Below are 22,498 nucleotides of genomic sequence, written 5' to 3'. Positions count from 1 at the left end.
GCTGGTTCAAAGCTGAGTTAAGCACACTGCCTTTTCTTTTTGAACTCGGCTTTCAAAAGGGAATATTGTGCTCAGACATCTGGGGGGCGAGTGGCTGAGTGTGAGCGTGACAGCAGTTTCTACATCAAGATACTTTTAATGATGTGATCCCAGGGATGATAGGAGCTACTTTAAACTAATCAGAGACTGAGATTTAACACTCGTGAAGGCTGATAAGATTGCCCGCCATTTGAAATATTACTCGGAAATCTGATTTTATATTTGTTACAGCTTAATTTCATGTCCATTTCAATCTGCCCAGTCTTTATTTGCACTTCTTACGGGTTTTGAAAGGCTCTTCTGGACCCCCAGCCTCACTTTGACCTATAGGCCTGCCTAATTGGCTGTCTCTTATTGGACCATTAATCCACACCGTGACCTCGTCTTTGCAACCGGAAAGCCCCCATCTGCTCCAGCAGACAGCACAGAGGAGCAATTAGACATTTTATGTTGAATGCTCACAGTTACTTTCTCACCTTGGTTCTAATAAAAGGGCAAATGTGCTAAAGATGTTTCAACACCACCCCTGGTCTGTGGATCATCCCAAACAAGTCTACATTTTAGTTTCATTTTACTGTATGTGCTCATAAAAAAAAGAGAAATACATTGCATTTGAAAAATAATTATTTTGGAGACATTTCTTTTCAGATCTTTGAAATGATAACTCTCCAGCCACCTCAAAGAAATCACAAAACAAAGTAGTTGAATGCTCTGAGTCATTGTTATGAACCCCCCCCCCCCCCCCCCGTGTAAAATTAAATGCATCAAAATGGACTTTTAGAAAGCTGATATGACAAAGAAAACGTTATAATGTGCCCCCCAGAGTGCCATTCAATTGAGAAAAATTAAGGACGTGCTCAACATGATGCCCTGAAAATAGAGAATATGCAATAAAAGGCACTGAGGGAAGAACAATGAAGATACAGCACCATACAGCCTGTCTAAGAATATTCCAGAAAATGTTCTGTCCACTGCATACAGCTGGTGCCCTCTTTTTTTGCTTCCACCCTTCACACAGCCTGAGTTCGCAACTGGGATTTTGTTACCTCCTCTTTCAAAACATTCTACAGTCTGCCTGTCATCAAGCTGAACCAGGTTGTTATCGCTAATTAACAAAACATCTTCATTTATTTCAAATTCCCTACAATTAAGTTGTTTTTTTTAAGGTGCTTTTAAAATGTTTTACTTCAATCTGTTTGCTCTCCTGAGTTAAGCAGTTGCTGCAAATACACACAATGTAGAGACAGCAAGACCAATCAAATCATGAGCTTTCTGTTTTTTTGTATACAATATCCCAAAGAATGCCGTGCCATTGTTAAAAATAATCTAAAGCAGAAAAAGAAGGAATACATATCTTTTCCATTCTTTATGTCCAGATGTTTGGAGGAATATAATAATCTAAGTATTCACGGTCCCTGCATCTACTGTAAAGGATACAGCAGCTCTTAGGCAGATTTGACTTTACGTCTTTATGAATTCACCATAAGGTTTCCCACCCACAACCTGATGTAATATTTATCAGGAGGGATAGTCAGTCTTCATTAAACTCTTTCCTCCTGGTTTTCTGTTGTTTGTATCTTGCACTACTGCTGGGATGTCAAGGAGTATTCTTCAAATGTCTCTGCAAAAACATACAAGAACATGCACGCACACACACGCGCACACACACACGCACACACGCGCACACACACACACACACACACACACACACACACACACACACACACACACACACACACACACACACACACACACACACACACACACACACACACACACACACACACACACTGGATGAACTTATCTGGGTGTAGCTGCTCCAGCTGGTGTTTTTGTAACCTCTGTTCTGCTTTTGTGAGAACAGGATCCAGAAAACACTCAGACTGAATACAATCTGAAGACACCAGTTCTATATTTCAGTTCAGGAGAAATTTGAATGCATTGTTATAATGTGAGTAACAACAATGGGTGACAAATAGGAGAAGTCACTAATAAGCTCCCTGCTGCTTCTTAATGGAGAGGGGAGCGGCTGCATATCCAATAGTCCAAAATACAGAGCAGCTCTGTGTGTGTGTACCAGTGTGACTGTTCCTTACCTGAATCTTAAAAATCCAGACACACAGATCATTTGTGCGTCACTCTTTCAAATAATGTGATCAACAATTAAGATGTATTCTATGAAAAAGAAACAAAGGTAAAAGTCAGGAACGATGTCAGTCATTAGAAGTCCACATTTTTGAGTACAGACAGCGTAACTCAAATTGTTTGTTGTACCCCTTTGTGTGTGTGTGTGTGCATATGTGTGTGTGTTTGATAAATGTGACGAGTGAGTGTGTTGGAAAGAAACAGGATTGGTTCCCCCTCTCTGAGAGCTCTGTGATTGAACCAGCCCTCCTCCCTAATCACACATCATAACAACTCCTTCCGAGCCTGAAACCTGTCACCTCCACACAATAGGAATCCGTATTAGCATACATGTCTCACTGCCCACTCCCCTGCAGTCCAACCTTTATTTTTTTTTCTTGCCCAACCATGTTTCCATGGCAACCCCATCCATTGAGGAGACCCACCATTTATGTGATATCTCGGTTGTAAGCTTGGAAATTACGCTCCACTTGAGAGGAGCCTTAAATATCTTTAAATGTTTGATGTGGTCACTCAGCAGCGATAACTCCCAGTTTTGTCTTTGAGATAAAACTGCAGTGATAATGTTTTACACTGGAAACCCCCGAGAGCGCGACTGAAGTTATCTCCATTTTTGTTTTGCTTCAAAACGTAACTCATAAGTTGCAAAGACCCATTTCAGCCTTCTGACAGAGCAAACTCGAGTTCAGACTGTCCAATAACAGCATTATTTTTTCTGAAACATTTCTAAAGATTGCATTAGGGCGAGAGAAAGAAAAGAAGCTCAGGCAAAAATCGATAAGAAAACTGTAAAGAAATAAACTTGCCAAAGAAAGTTTAGATATAAACTGACTCAGATATGAAACGACCCCACCAAGGCACAAAGTGGTGTTAGAGCCTTGTTGATACTGTTTCATGTCTTTGAATTAAACTGTTAGCAAGAAAGTATATAAAAGTGAAAATGAAAATGGGTATGCCTACATAATGTATTTTTTCAGAAAATAATTGGTTTTATTGTGTTAACTGAGATAGATATATAGACAGATAGATAGATAGATCGATCGATCGATCGATAGTTATATAGATAGATAGATGTACAGTAGGTTATTAGAAAGTGAAACAGACTTTATGCAATATTAATCCGGTCATTACTTTTTCCTTTTATTAACTCAGGAAATATCAAACATGCTGAACCCCTGGAATGTCGACTTGAAAGTGATCCGCCTGCAGACCCTGTAAACCTCTGCTTCTCTCTACTTCAACCAGCCGAGCCCCTCTTCCCGGTCCTGCCATGCTGACTTTAGTGCTCTGCCCCAGGCCGTTGGGCCTCTCCGTCCATTACTGGCCTCTCCACATGCTCTTGCTGGAGCTCCTTATACTGGGAGTCGTGCCCAGCATCTCCAGATTACCGGCCACTGCCAAACGTGAGATCATCCTGGATGGAGACTTGGTAATTGGAGGTCTGTTCCCTGTGCACCACAAAGGTGAGGGGACAGAGGACTGTGGTAAGATCAATGAGGAGAGAGGGATCCAGAGACTGGAAGCCATGTTACTTGCACTTGATGAGATTAATTCCAGCGATCGCATCCTCCCTGGACTCCAGCTGGGGGCCCACATCCTGGACACCTGCTCCAAGGACACATATGCTCTAGAGCAGTCTCTCGATTTTGTCCGGGCCTCACTCACCAAAGTCCACGATCCAGGCTTCATCTGCCCTGACGGCTCCAGACCGATCCAGAACGAGGTTCCCCTTGCTATCTCTGGGGTCATTGGGGGATCGTACAGTGATGTTTCCATTCAGGTAAACAAGCATCTTCTTTTATCTCACAAGTTTGTTGTTTTGGCTGTATTTGTAAGGCGGCCGTCAAGGGCAAACACACCACAAGCGTCCAGTAGATTTCCATTTGTGAAAAAATGTGCTGCAATTTTAGAAATGATGAAAATACAATCACACACATACGTCCAATACAAACCAACAAAAGGAATGTGTTGTAAATGAAAAACATTCAGCAGAAGCTGAAAGAAATGCATTAATGGCAAATGCTCCACAAATACATTTAAAGCAATGCAAAAAACAGAAAATACATTCCATATCAAGGTATCACATACGACGTTCTCCAGGTCTATAAGGGGCTGTTATCAGAACTGGATTTTTGTGAAATGTTTTTAATAGAGAAAAGTGTTGAGAGGACAAGGGGGACGTAGTAAGTAACATCCTTGCATCCAACACTTTTGTCTTTTCCCTGCGTCTCTAGGCTTACTTTTACTTCTTTTATGTATACATATTTATGTGTACCTTTTAAATGATATGGACATAAAAAAATGCATCCACTAAAGGGTGCAGTCTTGTACCGACTTCACTTCACCATCGCTGCCGTCCAACTGATGTTCAGTTCCCGTCCAATCTCTGCCCAGCTGTTCTGTTGTAGTTTTTCCTGTGCCGGGGGCAAGTTCAGCCATTTTCTAAAGCATTCATCATTGCTATGTTTTGCAGGTCTGGCTTGAGCTGTTGGCTACGCTGCTCAACACTGCCCTCTAGATTTCCAGTGGTATTGTTTTGTCTGTATCTATAAGTTTACACAAAATGTGCAGAAATATGGATGAAGTCAAGTGAGTGTTCAACCAGAAGTCTCTATCTGTATCTACAGTTTATGCATATCATTTATATATGGAGTTTAAATCAGTTTTTTCGGTCAGAAATAAAGCTGCTACAAGCCTGAAGCACATCAGGCTGTGACCTCAGTACAGTGTGTTTGCCCAAAGCAGCAACCTCGGGTGTCACAAAATGAAGCCAAGCAGAAGTGCAGAAAACTGCAGCGAGAGTCCACTTGAGGCTGGCTCCAAAAGCCCGGAAGGCAAATAAAACTCCATGTTAAAGTTTTAACAGCAGACAGCAGAAATAAAAATACTACTACTTATACATACTTTTTTACATAGACAGGACAGTGGTTTAGAGTCAGAAATCAGGGAAGAGAGAGTGGACAAAAACATACGGCAAAGGGGCCACAGGTCGGATTCAAACAGTGGCTGCGCGCTTTGAGGACTGAAGCATCTGTACATCAAACTTACCACTAGGTCACCAGCACCCTAATCATAAACATGTTTGAAGCCTGGTACAAAAAAATATTTTGGTTTGAATAATTTGTTTCTCTTTGGCCACACTGTTCAGGTGATGATTTTGTTGACATCTCGTCTGATTTGATTTAATGAAGGATGGGTTATGCATACTTAGGGGCGTTGTAGCTGTTGTCTATCGGCTTAAGGCCCGCCTCACCTGTTGCTAGGCTGACCGAAATTTGGGTTGAGACAACATTTTCACTATGGCAGCCACCATCGATGTCACTAAGACTAAAGGCCCACGATTTATACTGTGTTTGGTTTTCCCCCGCTGGCTACCATTACAGAAAACAGTGACGCATGCAGCAGAGAAACGCCATCATAATTCCATATTACTTTAATCCAATGTTTGTATACATTCTTTTTATAAGGGAAATGGTCCGATTCCCTGCATTCATCCACACAAGTATACCTTGCATCTTCACTGTTACAGCTCCATGGGATCAAGTTGTCAGCGGAAGAGATTCTGCTATGGCTAGAATTAGATTCCATCTGGGATGAATGTGTTTGAACATTCAGACATCCATCACTTTGTCAGAGAGTTCATTTCTGCCTTGCAAAGACAACTGACCTTTCACACACAGATGAAAGGTTGCTGGAGGCGATGAATATGAGTAATTATCCAGTTCATTTGGATTACCCTCCCACTCCATAATTACTGTGTTGTACCGGGTGTCTGTAGGGTACCGTGTGTATGTTTTGGTTACTTTTTTCACCATTTTTTGAATACACAACACATGTATGTTACACAAAGCTACACATACACAAACATGCTCTGAAGAGAACTTTTTATTAGCAATTTCCCCCGTTGCTACATTTAATTATTTGGTCGCAGAGACGTAATTGCTTTCAGATAATGTGTTCACAGTGAGCTGCTGAATATTTTATGCCTGTATACCGAGTAATGTGTCCTGAAAATCTGTAAAGGTGCTGCTGATTTATTATAAGCTTAATTTGATATTTTTCAAATTTTTGGTACTTTGGTGTATGTTCTATTTTCAAATTGGTATCATTTGGTATCAGTTTTACGTTGTGTAAATGTTTAAAACATAGTGTTTTTAAATTTTCAGAAAATACATCTGCTTTCAATTTCAACACACCCCTGTCTCATACACTACAATTTTTAATTGGCTAGTTTTACCACTGGCCACAATCGCTTGTCTCACTTATTATCTCCTGGACACTTCAGACTCACTTATTTTTTTTGTTCCAATTGGATCCCTTTAGAAAGTTATTCAAACATAAAGGATTGCAAACTTTATCATTTAACTGTATTAAATAACACCCTCGGTGGCTAAATTCATCCAACATCTAAACACTCGTTCTCTTCTACAATAACCCTCCTTAAACAAGTCAGTGATGTTAAGTTGTTTAGCTTTGTCAATGTTGTGATGGGAAACATCCCTGAAAGGTCAACGGTAATAAAAACATGTGCTGCACACAATGGATACATACAGTATGACTAATGCTGGATTTGCACGCATGACAAACACTGAGCATAAATATTCTATAACACCAGAATTTACTGATGACTGAATTACGGCTAATGAGTGTGCAGATGTGTTGATGCAGTCTTATCAGTGCTGTTGCTGCTGCGTAAAGACGGCATTGTGTGTCATCAGTTGTTTGAAACATGCAGTTGATGAATACATTTTATTTTGAACGATTTTAGGTGTTTGCTGAAACAGCTTGTCGTCGGGGTTGATTGTAAAGATGAAATGATTCAAATAATTTCAGTGATTCCCAACAGACTCGTTGGGATGATGGCTTATTCAATTTTTTATTTTTTTACATACTTTATGAAATTCTGGTTTACACTATGATATGTGGAGACATGCTTCTCACACAAATAGGCCAACAAAAAAAAAGACACACATGCACAAACAGGACCTATGGTCATGCATTAAGTGAGAGAAGTCAGAGTGAGGGGCTGCAAGTGAGAGAGCGTCAGAGCACTTTGGGGTTTGGTACTTTACTCAAGGGCACCTCAGCAGTGCTGAGTAAGTGACCTGGCACCTCTTCAGCAACCAGACCAACTAACATACTTTGGTTAACACGTGGACTTGAACCGGCGACACTGCGATTACCAACCCAAGCTCCTACAGACTGACCTACTGCCACCCTGTTTTAACCCGCTGAAACTAATTTCAATAGCAATTAATTAAAATATCCCCAAATTGATAACATTCAAAAAAGAAGTAAAAAAACATGAAAAATAGGCGGATATTTTAAACACAAGTCCCTTTAATTTATTTTCTTTTTCTTTTTCTTTTTTAATAATTTTCTAGCTGTCATTTGATTGTGACAGCTTAACACATTGCGAAATCCACTGACTTCCCAAATGTGGTAGAGGAGAAGCTCGACACCACATCACATTGACTGTTCAATATAAGTCTACAATCAGGAGACAACTAGCTCAGTCTGAAATGAAACTATACTCTGAAACAACTAGACTAGATCTGTCCAAAGGTTCCCCAAAATTACACTAATTTACACATTTCATCTCTATTTTGTAATCCATGCTAATCTGTTGGATAAAAGCATCCAGTTGTATTTTGGATGTTTTGTACTGGGCTAACTGAGCTATCAAGCTGAGCTCACAATTTCCTGGCTGAAGCTCTAGATAGCATTTGCAAGTGGAATTGGTATGGTCAACTCTTTGAAACAAACAACAAACAAACAAAACAAATAGGTAAATATCCTAACATTTCAAACTACAACTCAAACAACCTTTTAATGCTTTCCAGGAGTTGTTTTTGTCTCTGTACATGATCTGTGGTCTTTTTTGTGTAGCTGTGAGTCTCTTGTTGATATTTAACCAAATCACAGTTAACTGTACAACTAACTTTAGAGATTATGCCAGGAGTTTCAGTAGCATGTGCTACATGTCTATTGATGGTGCTGAGTAAAAAGTAAGGTAACAGATGAGCAAAAAGACTGGACGTCCGCTTTCCCTAGTATGAGTCATTCTCAAGCCCCAATTACACTCAGGGCTTCTTTGCTGAGGAAGAAAATTATCATATGGATTTTTGTTCTCCTTTAGTGATGCTCTGACAAAAGAACAGCATGGTTTTTAGAAGCATATTAAGGACTGTGTGTGTGTGTGTGTGTTTGTGTGTGTGTGTGTTTGTGTGTGTTTGTGTGTGTGTGTGCACGCGCGCGGAGTAGTGTCTCCCTGTAAATGAGCAACCTCACAGTTGTAGAGATTCAAAAAGAAGCCTCTTGCTTTTGAGTGTTTTGTAGAATTTGAATACATACCTCTACTGTCACAACCCCTCAACAGTCTCTTTGTTGGCGCCTTTAGTCAGAGCCTGGCCGTTTTAATGAATCGAGCCGTGAGAGCTGGGACGAGCCCATGGTGGGATTTTTTTTGAGATGTCACTGTTTTACACAGCCCCTATTTATCCCTGAGGAGCACTTTGTGGCGATGAAGAGCGTTATAAAACTGTGGAGGACAAGTGCCAGGGACGGCCCCGGGAAAGTCTGCTTTTCCCATCTGTGGGGTGCATCTCCATAGGCTGGCAGCAACGTCATCACCTGCTTTCTGGAGAGGAGGCTGCTGCTGCCTGTGACATTGGCCAAGGATGGGATGTGGGAAAGACAGTGGGAGACAGGCCAGTTTCTCTCTGCCTCAAAAGGATTCCTTCATAATTAGCCTGGCAATATTTTGGAAGCTTTCATCATCTTTGTACTGATTGTAGTTATCCTCGTTATGTCTCCCCACTCTTGAATTTATTGCCATCTAAGCTGTATAGAATCGGCTATGAGAGATGACTCAGTCCTAACAGCCTACACATTTTTACACTTACGAATTTCACCCAGCAATACCCACATGGAGACATAATGATGCAGAACAATGGAATCATATTGAGCTATTCCCACACTTTTCCTGCAACAAGTAAAAAAAAATAAGGAAGTTAATAATAACGCTGAAGCTGTTGCACATCCTTAAATAACACATCTCTACTCATAACCCTTGCAGAAATGTTCAACAGTCTGTCTCCTGTAAATTAAACACCTCTTATAGCAACACTGTTTGAGCTGTTCTCCTTGCAGACTACACTTACAGTAATGAAAATATGGTATCCTTAGAATAAAACAGAAGTGGCTAAGGTACACACATTCTTTACTCAAGTATTGCAGATGCTTTTTAAAAAAAAATTTATTTAAAAAGACTCTAGTCTATAAAAGTAAAAGTATTGTTTCAACTTCTTTATTTCAGTAAAAGTGAAACAGGACAGGCACATAAATATATTCACACTGTAAAAGTATAAAGTCGCCCTCTGAAGGACATTTCGTTGGCTGTTTCTGCACAAAAATAAACCTTGCGTCATAATTGCCAGATTTGAAACGTAATTTTTTTCTAACTTTAAATAAAATGAATTAAAAACAACATATTGACATCAATTAACATTCCCTGCTCTAATGAGTAAATCACATGGCAAATGTCCTGCTGCTCAGACATTTGCACCTTGTCGCAACAGTCAAGTTTCCACCTCTTGTTTGATTCATCTTTATTCATCTTCTACATCATTTTAATCCTGTTACATTTGTTGTTGATGGATACTGAAAAAATTGTCTCTTGAATGTGGTATTGTCTGACCTGTTCATTATAATTGTTGTTGAAGTTGGGGAGTGTAGCTGCCATTATGCAAAATAAAATAATTGGTAAATTCCCACAACTGCACAAAGGCTGAAGTAATGGGCCTGTTTTGAATGTAAGGAGGAGAAAGCACACAGATTTGTGTTAAAGGCAGTATGTCATAATAAAAAGTTACCAGAAAAATAAATACTCAGGTGAAGTAAACAAGCATATTTTCTTCTCAGAAATAGATTCTCCTGAAATGAATGAAACACCTACTGACTCCATCATGATCATTACAAAAAATGTTGTATCTCTGCTGCAGCTCCGGGGACGGTCCTCAATGATTTGAGGTTATAAGAATTCATATCTGTCCTGTATATACAGTATATTGATGCGTAATATTGTAGGTTTGCTGTGCTTTATTAAATCTGTTATTTCCTGCAGAGCAACTGAAGAGGGCTCTGTCGTTATTGTATTTCCGTCTTCACAGAACGCTTCAAGTGGAGAGAAAAAAATCCTGCTTTGGTGTTAACTTCAAAAAGGGTCTTGTTTATCTTGTGATATTGTAGCTGAACCCAACAGCCCCCCCCCCCCCCCTTACTTGACTCAACTCTCCCCCCTTGTCTCCTCTCCAAGAGATTGTTATTTTTGAGCTGGGTGTTTTAGCACATTCTGAAGAAACGACTGTGCTCCATAATTAGCACATCAGAATGTCATGTAGAGTAAAGGGAAACATGTAAAGACTGGGAGGTTGGTGAGAGTCAGGACCAACGAGGTCAATAATATCGCTCGTTTATCGATTTCCACAGACCCTCTTCCCCTCTTCTTGTCTGTCTTTTTTTCACACCGTGGGAATAATTTACCAGTCTTTGCTCTGAACCTCCTCATGTTATTCATCATCAATCTTTATTTTTGTATAGCACCATTTCAAATATTATCTCAAGACACTTTGCAAAGGATCAGGTAAAAAAACCGCCCATATCAATTACTCCAAAACCTACTGGACTCATCCATTTAAATTTTTTGAAAGTACTTTTTCATTTTTTAAAACAAAGCAGATGATAAATAACAACATTTCTCTCACAGATGCATCCTTGTACTTGAGAAGTGGTTCAAAAGGTCTCTCTTGGTGAGCATTGTTTGCTGGTGGGAGGAAATAATAGAAGTAGTTTAATGTGAAGAATTGTTTTCTACTGCAATAGCACATGCAAGCAGACCAACAAACATTTCTTTCTGCAGCTTACAAGAGCTAATATTAAGTCCCAGCTCTGACCAAGAATACATGGAGTATGGCCTTATGTTTTGAAACAACCTGTAAACATGTACATTGGCTGGTCTGTATCTGACATTAGCTCAGGCCTTTAATGTATGTGTCCGCCTGTGTGTTAATGTGTTAAGGTTAATTTCCTGTATAGAATGTGTTATATTAATACCTAGCCCTTCTTAACCTTCCCTTAACAGAACATCAAATGAGATTTTTTTGTATTCTTGTCCATATCTTCAAATCATAATTTGATCACAATCCCACATTTTGTCAGCAATGTGTCCTGAAAATGACAATTACATTTCACTCAATTGATTTTGTCATCTCTGCCTACATTTTGTTCAGAGGCGCTTTTATTAGATTGACTGTAGTCAGACGTTTATGTGCCACCGATGAACAGTTTGGTCTTAACAATATGAACACTTTGGTCAAGGCTTGGAAAAGATTGTGGTCTTGATTTAAGCTCCTGTGATGAGTTTTAAGCTGTTTATGGAACTGACTGATTTCCTAGTGATTTCAGTACGATTGCTGCGACCCTCCTCCGCCCCAGTTACCTCCATTCCAGCTCAGCAGAGTTCAGATCCACCACATCCTGCATTCTTCTATCACCACCACCAGTGTCTAGACTCCACAAGAGCGTATCCTATCCTGCTGTCAGCCTCATTACCTCTACGAGAACATGAAGTTAGCATGATGGAGTCTAATCGCCAAAGACTTTGCAAATTTATTTCCTAAATTGTTAAAGAAATAATTCTTAATTCTTAATTAAGCCTCTCCTGTTTGAAATGCTTGTGACCACTGCCACTGGGTAGGTGTCAGACGAGGCGAACGGCATGCTGAAGAAACAGCTTTATTAACATTTACAACTGCAAAGATTCACTGTAAGTGATAAGACAGGATAAGCAAAGAGATAATACTTCACTGTCCACAAGGGGTGCCAAAACAATACACTGATGATAAATGATGATTTATGATGGGTTTTTTTCTTACTTTTTTTTTCTTCAGTTTTCAATACTTGAAGAACACCTTGAGGGACTGGGTCTACTTGGACTTAAGAGTCCTAGATTTTGGTTGTTAGAAGCAGGGGCGTGTCGAAACTTTTTGGACTGGGGTGGCCCAACTGGGGCTCTGTGCTTTAATTTTGCAAACTGCAAACAAACATCTGAGCACTGAAAACTACGAGCTCTCTGTTGCAACAAAGCCTGAGTAGTGCATTTCAACAAAACACTTCTGGCAAGGCACATAGCCAATCATAGTTAAGGATTTTGCTTTGGCACCTGGGGAGGCCAATAAGATTCCAAGGGAGGCCAAAGCCATCTTTTTGGCTTTCTAGACACACCCCTGGTCAGAGGGGCTTACACCCTTCTTTTCTTATTCATTTGTTGTCTCATATGGAGATAATTTCTAGAATCCTAATGCAAAACCAGAAATTAAAGTGAAAACAATACTTTCACTATTAATACCTCATTAATAACATTGTTGCGAAAATGACGCTAGATAGTTTAACATATGGCTACCACTATGACTAGAACAAGTTCTTTTTTTTTTTTTTACCAGATAACTTTTCAAATTATAATAAGACATTTCAATGCTAAAATTTCAATATTCATTTTATTAGTTGAGTTATGTATTTAAGACTTGACTTCTTGGATGAATGATGTCACTGTCGGGTTGCCAGGCAACCAAAATGATGCACGATTTGTATGGAGCAGATTAATAAACTGTAGTTATACAATAAACACATGTAGCAAGAAACCACTTCTGAAAGCACAAATCACTAAATAAAACTTGTAAAATGTTGTCTTCCCGTGTTCCCCTATTCCCTGTCTAAGACTTGGTGGTGCCAGACTGAGTTGGGGTGTTCCGGGATCCAACAAAGCTTCTTCAAATCTAAAGTAATCCTCATCAGCTGATGAACAGATGGGTGGCTGAGCCAACAGATACATGATAAAGCAGCATAGCAATTAAACAGACTATGCATTTTTTAATGCATATTTTCCTTATCTTGAAGTTTCTATTTGAAAGAATCGGCCCTGGATGGAATCACAATCCAGAAAAACTTTGTATTCATATTTGGTTTGCCTGAAATAAGCTCAAGCTGTTTTCACATATGCACTCCTGGTCATCTCTTGTGAGTTTCAGGAGGACTGCCCCTGAAATCCTCCTGTGTAACTAAAGCATTTGTTTTTTGCTTCAATTCTCATATTAATGTACACATTATGTATTGTTGTTGTGGCAGTGTTAGAGGAAACAACTTTCATAACATTGTAGCCATTTCAATATGTAGGTATATCAGTTCTCTGAAGGAAACAGACTCAACAGTTGATATGAGTCATGTCGTCAACAACATACCATGCTTATCTGTCTGTTCAGTCCTGAGGTGGTGATGATTTATATTCAAGCTTTGTCTGTTGATTCGGTATTGATCCTCCTTGGTCTGCCAAGCTAACATGATCTGCACCAGGGTCTCCGGAGTTTGCAGCACCGGGCTCTCTGACAACTAGTGTGGTAGGTTGTTGTTTAGCTCGGTGCTTCATGAGATCAAAATGACTATTCATGGTGGTGGTTAAAGTTTTCCTTCCTGCACCACTATATTCTTGTCATTTAACTGGAGCCTGTCATCAGCCTGTGTGTGTTTACTGCACTTGACATTTTTTCTCATAGGACACTATTGTGCTGATGTTAGCGTAACCTGGCCCACTGGATGAGTGTCAATAAACCTTAAATTTTTGTTGTTGTCTGCTAGCCTAAAGTAAAGAGTAACGAGTGCTTTAAATGGTTCTGTAATTCTAACAGTGTTTGAATTTGAAAAGTATCTAGAAAGACCACTTGTTACTGAAAATTGTAACGTACAGTAACGCATTATTACCTGCACTGGCCACATCAGATACATGGTAACCATTGATGGATACCTGATATCTTACTTTGGGCTGTATCAGTGGAATAATGGTAATGGTATTGAAACAGCTCTCCTGAGAAACACCTTGAAACACCATGATTCACCTCTTACATTTTATTTTTTGCATTTCAGGTTTTGATATTAATAGCAAATGTCACATTCAGCACAACTCAAACACTTATCTGCAATGTGCATTTTGTCCATTATGCATCACATGTATTTCTGGACCTTTAGCACGAGTAAGTGCTGGTGAACTGCACGTCCTTAAGTTTCCCTCTGCATGCCATCTACTGTATCTACTGTAGGGCGCAGCTTGACAGGGACCTCGGGGACACACAGATGGACTTTCCATGTTGAAAAAAAAAACCCATGACAGACACATGAGTAAGAGGCTGCCTGCGTTCCAGCTGTCTCATATATTTCCTCAATGCTCTTTCGCAGGAACACTGGCATGGAATCCCACAATACTGCTCCACATAGTGCATCTTATACACAACATACCAAGCATTCAATTTAATATTTATGAGAGTGAATGGACATATATTCTCAGCGCTCACTTCATTCAATCTACCTTGAGATATTTTACTTCTTTCATACCTGTCATATTACTCACTACTGCAGTCGAGGTTCACAGGAGAGTACTACACCAAAGTCATAGGTGACCAAACCTTCTTTTAAGATATTTTTTAATACTATGCCCAGAATAAGAGCATCTATATGAGCAGATAGAAACCTTTTCTCAGCAGATGAATACGGAGATTTCTAATTTCCAACTCTGCACATAATGCATACATAATACTCTATTTTTGTATCAAGGGTTTTAATATCCGAGGGAAGAAACAATACGAGAAAACACATTTTTGAGTAAAAGTTGTCCAGTTTCTTGAGATTTTTTCTTGAAATGGCCCTATTAAAAATGAAGACTGATAGTCTTCCTCTTTAGGTGATAAGCAAGGCTGAGAATTAAAAAAAACATTTCAATAACAAGGCAACTCAAGTGATTTGCATAGCCATCAAAGCTTTTAGATAGGATAAAATAAATGAGTTACAAAAATTGAAGATGAAAATTATATAAACTAAAATAATATGGAAGAGCCTGGAATTTACAGAGCATTTACATTTGGAGACCATTTTTGGATTTTAAACCAGTGGACCATGAAATGGTCCTAATTGGTGCCTCAAATTACTGCAGTCAAATCCAAACAAGCTAAATGTTTTTGCTTCTTTACTGTAAGGGCTTGGTGAAAGTCCACAGTTCAAGGTACGTATGTGTTTTTGTGGTAAAGGTTAGTTCTTCGACAGTGGGGGGATTTAATGAAGAAACAAAATGCACAGTTGGAAGTTTTTGGAAACTTGTGCAATTTAAAATGTATTTACGCCAGAGGCACTGCTGTTGTTGTGTTCTTATCTGACTGGTCGATGGAGAGAGTGAAGGGAAACCCGCATGAGGACAAACAGACGGTTACTGTCACACACTCCAGTGCCGTCCTGAAAGGTGCGCTGTCAGGCTTCTCCTAGAATCTATTGATGAAGGCCAACTGCCTGTCTGAAAACCCTGCATGAGGAAACCACCTTATTACCATGCAAGTGTGACTGACTGCCTGTGTGGCAGCTCATATGTTAGCCTGCTGCATACAAAATACTGTATATACCAGGGAATATGGATGAATCAATACACTGAAGGATCTACTCAAGCTCTCCTATAGGTTCATAACAAAAATCCGGTCTCTCAGTGGGTTAATATAATGAGACCTCTGACCTATATCCTACAGTAGAGAGGACTGCTGTCTGAAGTGCACTTGTCTGAATACATCATATTTACTCCATTCATCCCCTCAAGATCTTAGAGTACGCCTGCTTGAGTTAATCTTTGGGGTTGTTTCACTAGAGGAGGTTAAATTCACAGTTGATCGTAGATCAGGGTTAATGTCCCCAATTTCTGTGGCAAAACTGAATATGTTTGCATTGCAATTGCATGGGCAAGTTGTCTCCTCAGTTTGTCTCAGTCCAATAAGTTACAAAAAATGATTGAAATACAAATATCACGTCATGTGGACGTAATATAAAGGAAAGAAATCCTTCTCAAACTCTGTCTTTCTGTATGCTTTGTAGAAAAGCCCCTTAGTATCAAATGGCTATTTGATGGTAAGAGTCAAACATATTTGAAACACCTTTTGTCAAGAGTAAAAAACAAACAAAGTAAAAAAAAAACATGTTGTTGCTTTCAGGGACACCCTGAAAACAACTGATGTGCTGCTCCAAGTGAGTTAGGGACTCTCATAACTGAGCTCAACTATCACCTCTATCAGGTGGTCAATTCATTTCTGTTAAAAGATACTGACCTGATCGAAACATTAATGGAAGGTCAAGGGACCACCACTAAGGAGCTGTGAAGCTATAATTCCAATGTTATGAGATTTGATCTGATAAGTCAATAACTTAAACTCGACCAAAGTGATGGATCAAGCGGACATACTGGCATTGTCACCCTTGAGCCATGCCACTGGCCTGACTAAAAATAGATTCTTGAGTAACATGTTCATGGCATACAGCACATGCAGAAACTGTGGCCGTTTTGCAATTACAGTATTCACCTGAGATAAATAATGTAGCAGAAAGGAGCAATAGCTCTGTGGATTGTAATGAGAGTGCTGAAACAGAGAATCATTGTTTTAATAGGAGTAAGTGTGAGTAAGGAAGGTTCCAATTATAACCATAGGCGTGCTATTGTTTGGAAAGCCTGCGGGCATACAATGATGCCAGAGGGAGGAGGTTGGCCAGTCATATTAAAGCTCATGGGAATTCACTAATCACCACTGTGTCTCACGAGGAATCCTGTAAAATGACAAAGTTTCGCCAGCTCGCTGTCATACTTATCTTTGTAATGCTGTGTGGGAAAATAATTGCTGTGGTTTTATGACTCTGACACAAACATTTTAGCAGGTTTGTGTCCAGCATGGGTGCCTCACTGAGTTTTCAGTCAAACGATATCATCCATGTTGGACACAGCACTGCAAACTATCATCTCCACAAGGTAATCAGTGTGTTTGTCTTGGTTAGCTGGGCATCATGATGACTGGCACAAGGGATTCTGAATGACTTGGCAGCATGGCTTTAACTTTCCTTTAGATAAAACAGCAAAACACAATAATAAAACTCTCTGTATCTCTGTTGCTGGTGTTATCTGGCACTGAGAAAGCATTTGTGACAAAATCTGGTGTGTATCCCAACGTTTGAAATTGAGGAACATTAGATATTTGCTGCTGTCAATGCCAGCCTGTATACTCCACAGTGCTGAAACGGCAGCTCTACACTCTAAAGCCTATTTTTGATAAAGATCTACAAAATACCTCTTACGATGTAATTTAGTGTTTACAGTGTGTTCACAATGAGCAACGGAAACATATTCGAAATAAGTTTTAATCCACAACCAAAATTTGACCCCTACATTTTGTAACCTTTCCTGATATTGAGTTTAAGTTGTGGTTACACCTGAGTATTTGTTACACGATTTATGTGAATTAAATCATCTCAGGTTTCCATCATTTGGCATTGCATAGCTATTAGAACAAATAGGTGCATCTCAGCCAAATGTCTGATAACTATGATAGTGATAGCAAAGCCTTTTGTAACACTCCATTTATTGACCAACTGAAATATTTCAGACAGCAGGATTTCTTCTTCCTCCTTTATTCTGTCAAAGACAACTCAAACATACTGTTTAGAGCTGCACTACGCTGATCCTCACATGCACCAATTTGATGGGAGGGAAGTTGTCAACCACACTTTAAACTAGGTTTTCAAATATATAGATATTTTTTCACTCAGATCTCTGTATGCTAAATAAATCATTAAAATTAAAATTTTCAAAATGTTCTTTATCCCCACAGGCTTTAATGGCTTCACATATAGATAATATGAATATATATAAACTAAGAAGTATGAATCTTAAAAGTTGGGGGATTTGAAATTCATAACATGGTTTTTTAATGACATAATCTTTGGAACAGTTACAGTGGCTATTTTAACGATGACAATGTTGAAACACTGACAATTGCAACGGTTTAACTCTACCCCAATATTATTTAAATACAATCATGGACAAAATCTCAATAATTTGACAACTCCTCAGGCAATTATCACCAAATTTAACATTTAATCTGTACTAATACAGTATTTCAGCTTAATGGTTTGTTTTTCTGGCCTGTTATGGAATCTGTTTTGGACTACTGGCACACCCTGCTTAAGGTTTAATTATTTTTCTTATGAGAGTGTGGGGACCTAGGCAGTGGAAAAGGAGAGGGATTTGGTTGCCCAAAAAACAACACAAAAAGAATGCTGATGTTCTCCATGTCTCCTAGATGTAAGGAGTGCCACGTGCCGGCAAGTTTTCGACATTATCTTAATGTATCATGTATATTATAATATATCAGCTGGGCTAAATAAAAACCCTCCTCGTTAAATATTTTTCTTTATGTTTTTCCAGGTGGCCAATCTCCTGCGATTATTCCAGATCCCTCAGATAAGCTATGCTTCAACCAGTTCAAAGCTCAGCGATAAGACCCGCTATGACTACTTTGCCCGCACTGTTCCTCCGGACTTCTACCAGGCCAAGGCCATAGCTGAGATCCTACGCTTCTTCAACTGGACCTACGTGTCAACAGTAGCGTCAGAGGGTGACTATGGTGAGACTGGAATCGATGCCTTCCAGCAGGAAGCCCGCACTCGCCAAATCTGCATCGCCACTTCAGCTAAAGTGAGCCGCTCCATGAACCGCCAGAGCTATGACAACGTGATCCGTTCTCTGCAGCAGAAGTCCAACGCAAAGGTGGTGATCCTGTTCACCCGCAGCGAAGACGCCCGTGAGCTGCTGGTTGCTGCCACTCGTATGAATGTCAGCTTCACCTGGGTAGCCAGTGATGGATGGGGAGCACAGGAGAGTGTGGTGAGAGGGAGTGAGGCTGCGGCAGACCGGGCTTTTACCATTGAATTAGCTTCCTACCCGATACGAGAATTTGAAGACTACTTCACCAAGCTGAACCCCTACACCAACATGAGGAACCCCTGGTTTAAAGAGTTCTGGGAACACCGGTTTGGTTGCAGCCTGCAGGAACCTGGCTGCAGTGAACACAGCCTACGAGATGGAACTTTTGAGCAGGAGTCTAAGATCATGTTTGTGGTTAATGCCGTCTATGCCATGGCCTATGCTCTGCACAACATGAGGCAAGCTGTGTGCTCAAACACATCCAAGGTCTGTGATGCAATGAAACCAGGCAACGGAAAAAGATTCTACAAAGAGTTCATCTTGAAGACCAAGTTTGAAGGTCAGTTCAGCAATGAATAATCTTTAATATTCACTTTTATATGGCAATCTCATAACCTTAAGTAAACATTCCTGATTTTTTATTCTTCCTACCAGCTCCCTTCAGACCAGCAGACACAGAAAACATGGTGCGCTTCGACTCTTTCGGCGACAGCATCAGTCGCTACAACATCTTTCATTACCACCAAGAAGACGGGAAGTTCATCTACAAGAAAGTCGGCTACTGGGACCAGAACTTAACTCTGAATACCTCCCTGGTACCTTGGCGAGGGGAAGTACCACCCACCTCCCAGTGCAGCGACCCCTGCAGGAAGAATGAGGTCAAGAGTATGCAGCCTGGGGATGTTTGCTGCTGGATCTGTATCCCTTGTCAGCCCTACCAATACCTGCACGATGAGTTTACCTGCGCCGATTGCAGCTTTGGTCAGTGGCCCCTGGCGAACTTGACTGGATGCTACGATCTGCCTGAAGAATATATCCGATGGGAGGATGCCTGGGCAATTGGACCCGTTACCATCTCCTGCCTTGGTATTATCTGCACTCTGTCAGTCATTGGCCTGTTCTTCAAGCACAATGAGACACCTGTTGTAAAAGCTAGCGGACGTGAACTCTCCTACATCCTCTTGTTGGGAGTGCTGATGTGCTACCTCATGACCTTTATTTACATCACCAAACCTTCCACCGTTGTTTGCACCCTACGACGCCTAGGACTGGGCACCTCATTTGCAGTGTGCTACTCAGCTCTTCTAACCAAGACCAACCGAATCGCTCGAATCTTCAGCGGGGTGAAGGATGGAGCCCAACGGCCGCGCTTCATCAGCCCTGCCTCACAGGTAGCAATCTGCGGTGCTCTCATCTCGTGCCAGCTGCTCGTGGCTGTTATCTGGCTGCTGGTGGAAGTGCCAGGGGTGAGGAAAGAGTTGAGCCCGGAGAGGAGAGATGTAGTCACCCTGAAGTGCAACAGCAAGGACTCCAGTATGCTCATGTCCCTCACCTACAACTGCATCCTCATCATCCTCTGCACTGTCTACGCCTTCAAGACACGAAAGTGCCCTGAAAACTTCAACGAGGCGAAGTTCATTGGGTTCACCATGTACACCACCTGCATCATCTGGCTCGCTTTCCAGCCCATCTTCTATGTCACTGCAAGCGACTATAGGGTAACTACCAAGAAAATGCTATTTATAAAGTCATTAAATTGCATAATGATAACAGATTTTTTCGAGGAATTGTTCAAGCCCCCTGTTGAAGAATAACATAAACAAAGTCTATAAATGACTATCCCTAGTGTGTTCAGCATTCCTGAAGAAGAAGGTGTCACTTTAAGATTCTATTTGATCACTGTTACCCAAACCCATGAAAGAGCGAGCTTTCCTTTTATGTTGGTTGAAGGATCTTTCAAGGCGAGAACAAAGACGCCAGAGATGGATCAAGTTGGAATATACAGATGCAAATAATTAATAACAGTCAAACTGATTCATTTAATCATAGTTTTATTAAATGATTAATGACACATTGAGAGGGAAACATACATTCTTGAGATAAATTAGAGGTTTTGTTATACAATTCAAAAGCTAAATCACCCATAGAAGTCCTAGAAATACACAAACTGGTATGCTGCTGCAGAGTTGTCTCATGGGGGTTACGTTTTGCAGCCTTTAGCCTTTACAGAAATTTTGCATTTACCCTGCATTACTCAAAAGATGTTGTAGAAATGCTTTGGATCTGCATAGATTACCAAATAGGGCAGACATTTGAATACATAACTTTCTTTTTTCAATGTCAAATTATATAGCTGCAAGTATAAATGCATTTGCTTCTCTATGTAGTTTACAATAAGACAGATAATTCAAAAAAGGAGCATAAAGCTGACAGACCATGTAAATTATGAGTGCTGTTCCCTTAGGCACACTCAAGGGTACTGCCAAAGTGTTTGGTTTGGGGTATTCAACAAGGCCTTTGTTGTGCAAACAGATGGGGGGAGGTCCAGGATCACACAAGCTTTGTATCATCATGAGGTACCTGAGGCTTTTCATGTCTGTAGTGATCACTATTTCTTGCATCCCAATGATGAAACCAAAAAACCTTCACCTTTCCTTATCCTCAGTGGGATGTATGAAATCGGCTGAACATTGTGAGGCTTCATACTGGAGAGGACGCACTCGCGCTAATTGAATGAATAAGAGGTCTGGCACTGCAACAGAGACCTTGATGCTTTGGTTCCGTGTGACACCAATAATAATGTCTGTGGGTTCTATCGCCACATTTCAAATTAGGGTTGGACAGCACAGAAATATTCTAATAAGAGGCTGGCCTTGTTGCCCAGTGAATAATGAAGAACTCAGGATTGCACAGATGGAGCCAGCAAGTCTAAGGTGTCATTTATTTTAGAAGTCGTTTTACATAATGCATTTAATTTTTTTGATGAAAAGTAACACATTTATATTTACACAGATCAATAAAATCAATTACAATAAAAAATGTGAAATAAACATAAAGAGAGTTACACAGCACTAACTGTGGACAAAGCGGGATGATTACCTCTACTGATCATGTCTTTGTCGTACAAACAGTATGTAAGTAGTGTTTACTGATGAAAAACTCATCCTTCTTTAATTGGTCTGTCTCTGCAGCATACTGGTCATCCCCTCATCCGACACTGACCCCGTCACAGCAGTTACAGAAATTAGAATTAATTCAATATAGTATAATAAATAATCTCTGTGATGGTCTGGTTTGCTTTTGTATGTCATGTAGATGCCTCAATATTGATTTCAGTCTGTTTCATTACAGATTTAAACTCTTAACAGGAGATTTAAATTAAGTAAATAACCTGGTTTTCTTTGCTGCCCATTTTTAGTGCGCTATCACTCACAAAGTAAGCCCTTTTATTTCTGTTGTTGTTTGTATAAAGAATGGTTTAAACAGCTGCCAGAAAGACATCTTCATGCCTGAGATAGATGAGTACCTGCAGATAGAAGACAGTCGAAGTAATATTAACAGTTTCATTGCAACGTTTTCACCACTTCAGGCCAAAGCTTGGATGTGTGAGGACTTCTCATATTTCTGCTATGTTGTTGTTGTGAAATAGGTTTAGGAGGGATTTCACTTCATGCTGTGATTCTGCAAATAGAAGTTCCTGGACTG

General features: G+C 40.1%; 1 protein-coding gene across 1 annotated transcript in view; it reads left to right on the top strand.

The window, feature by feature from the left end:
- grm2b (glutamate receptor, metabotropic 2b) overlaps positions 1–22,498 on the top strand; it is a 28,835-nt gene that overhangs the window by 3,003 nt on the left and 3,334 nt on the right. Inside the window, exons 2-4 of the mRNA XM_061042991.1 lie at positions 3,337–3,964; positions 18,515–19,352; positions 19,448–20,511. Coding sequence (XP_060898974.1) covers positions 3,455–3,964; positions 18,515–19,352; positions 19,448–20,511 — 2,412 coding nt within the window. The 5' untranslated portion in view covers positions 3,337–3,454. The remainder of the gene's footprint in view (positions 1–3,336; positions 3,965–18,514; positions 19,353–19,447; positions 20,512–22,498) is intronic.

This window comes from Labrus mixtus, chromosome 7, assembly GCF_963584025.1.
Source record: "Labrus mixtus chromosome 7, fLabMix1.1, whole genome shotgun sequence".
Classification (NCBI taxonomy): domain Eukaryota; kingdom Metazoa; phylum Chordata; class Actinopteri; order Labriformes; family Labridae; genus Labrus; species Labrus mixtus.
Note: the sequence above shows the minus strand (reverse complement) of the source record. Positions and strands in the feature narration are given on the sequence as shown.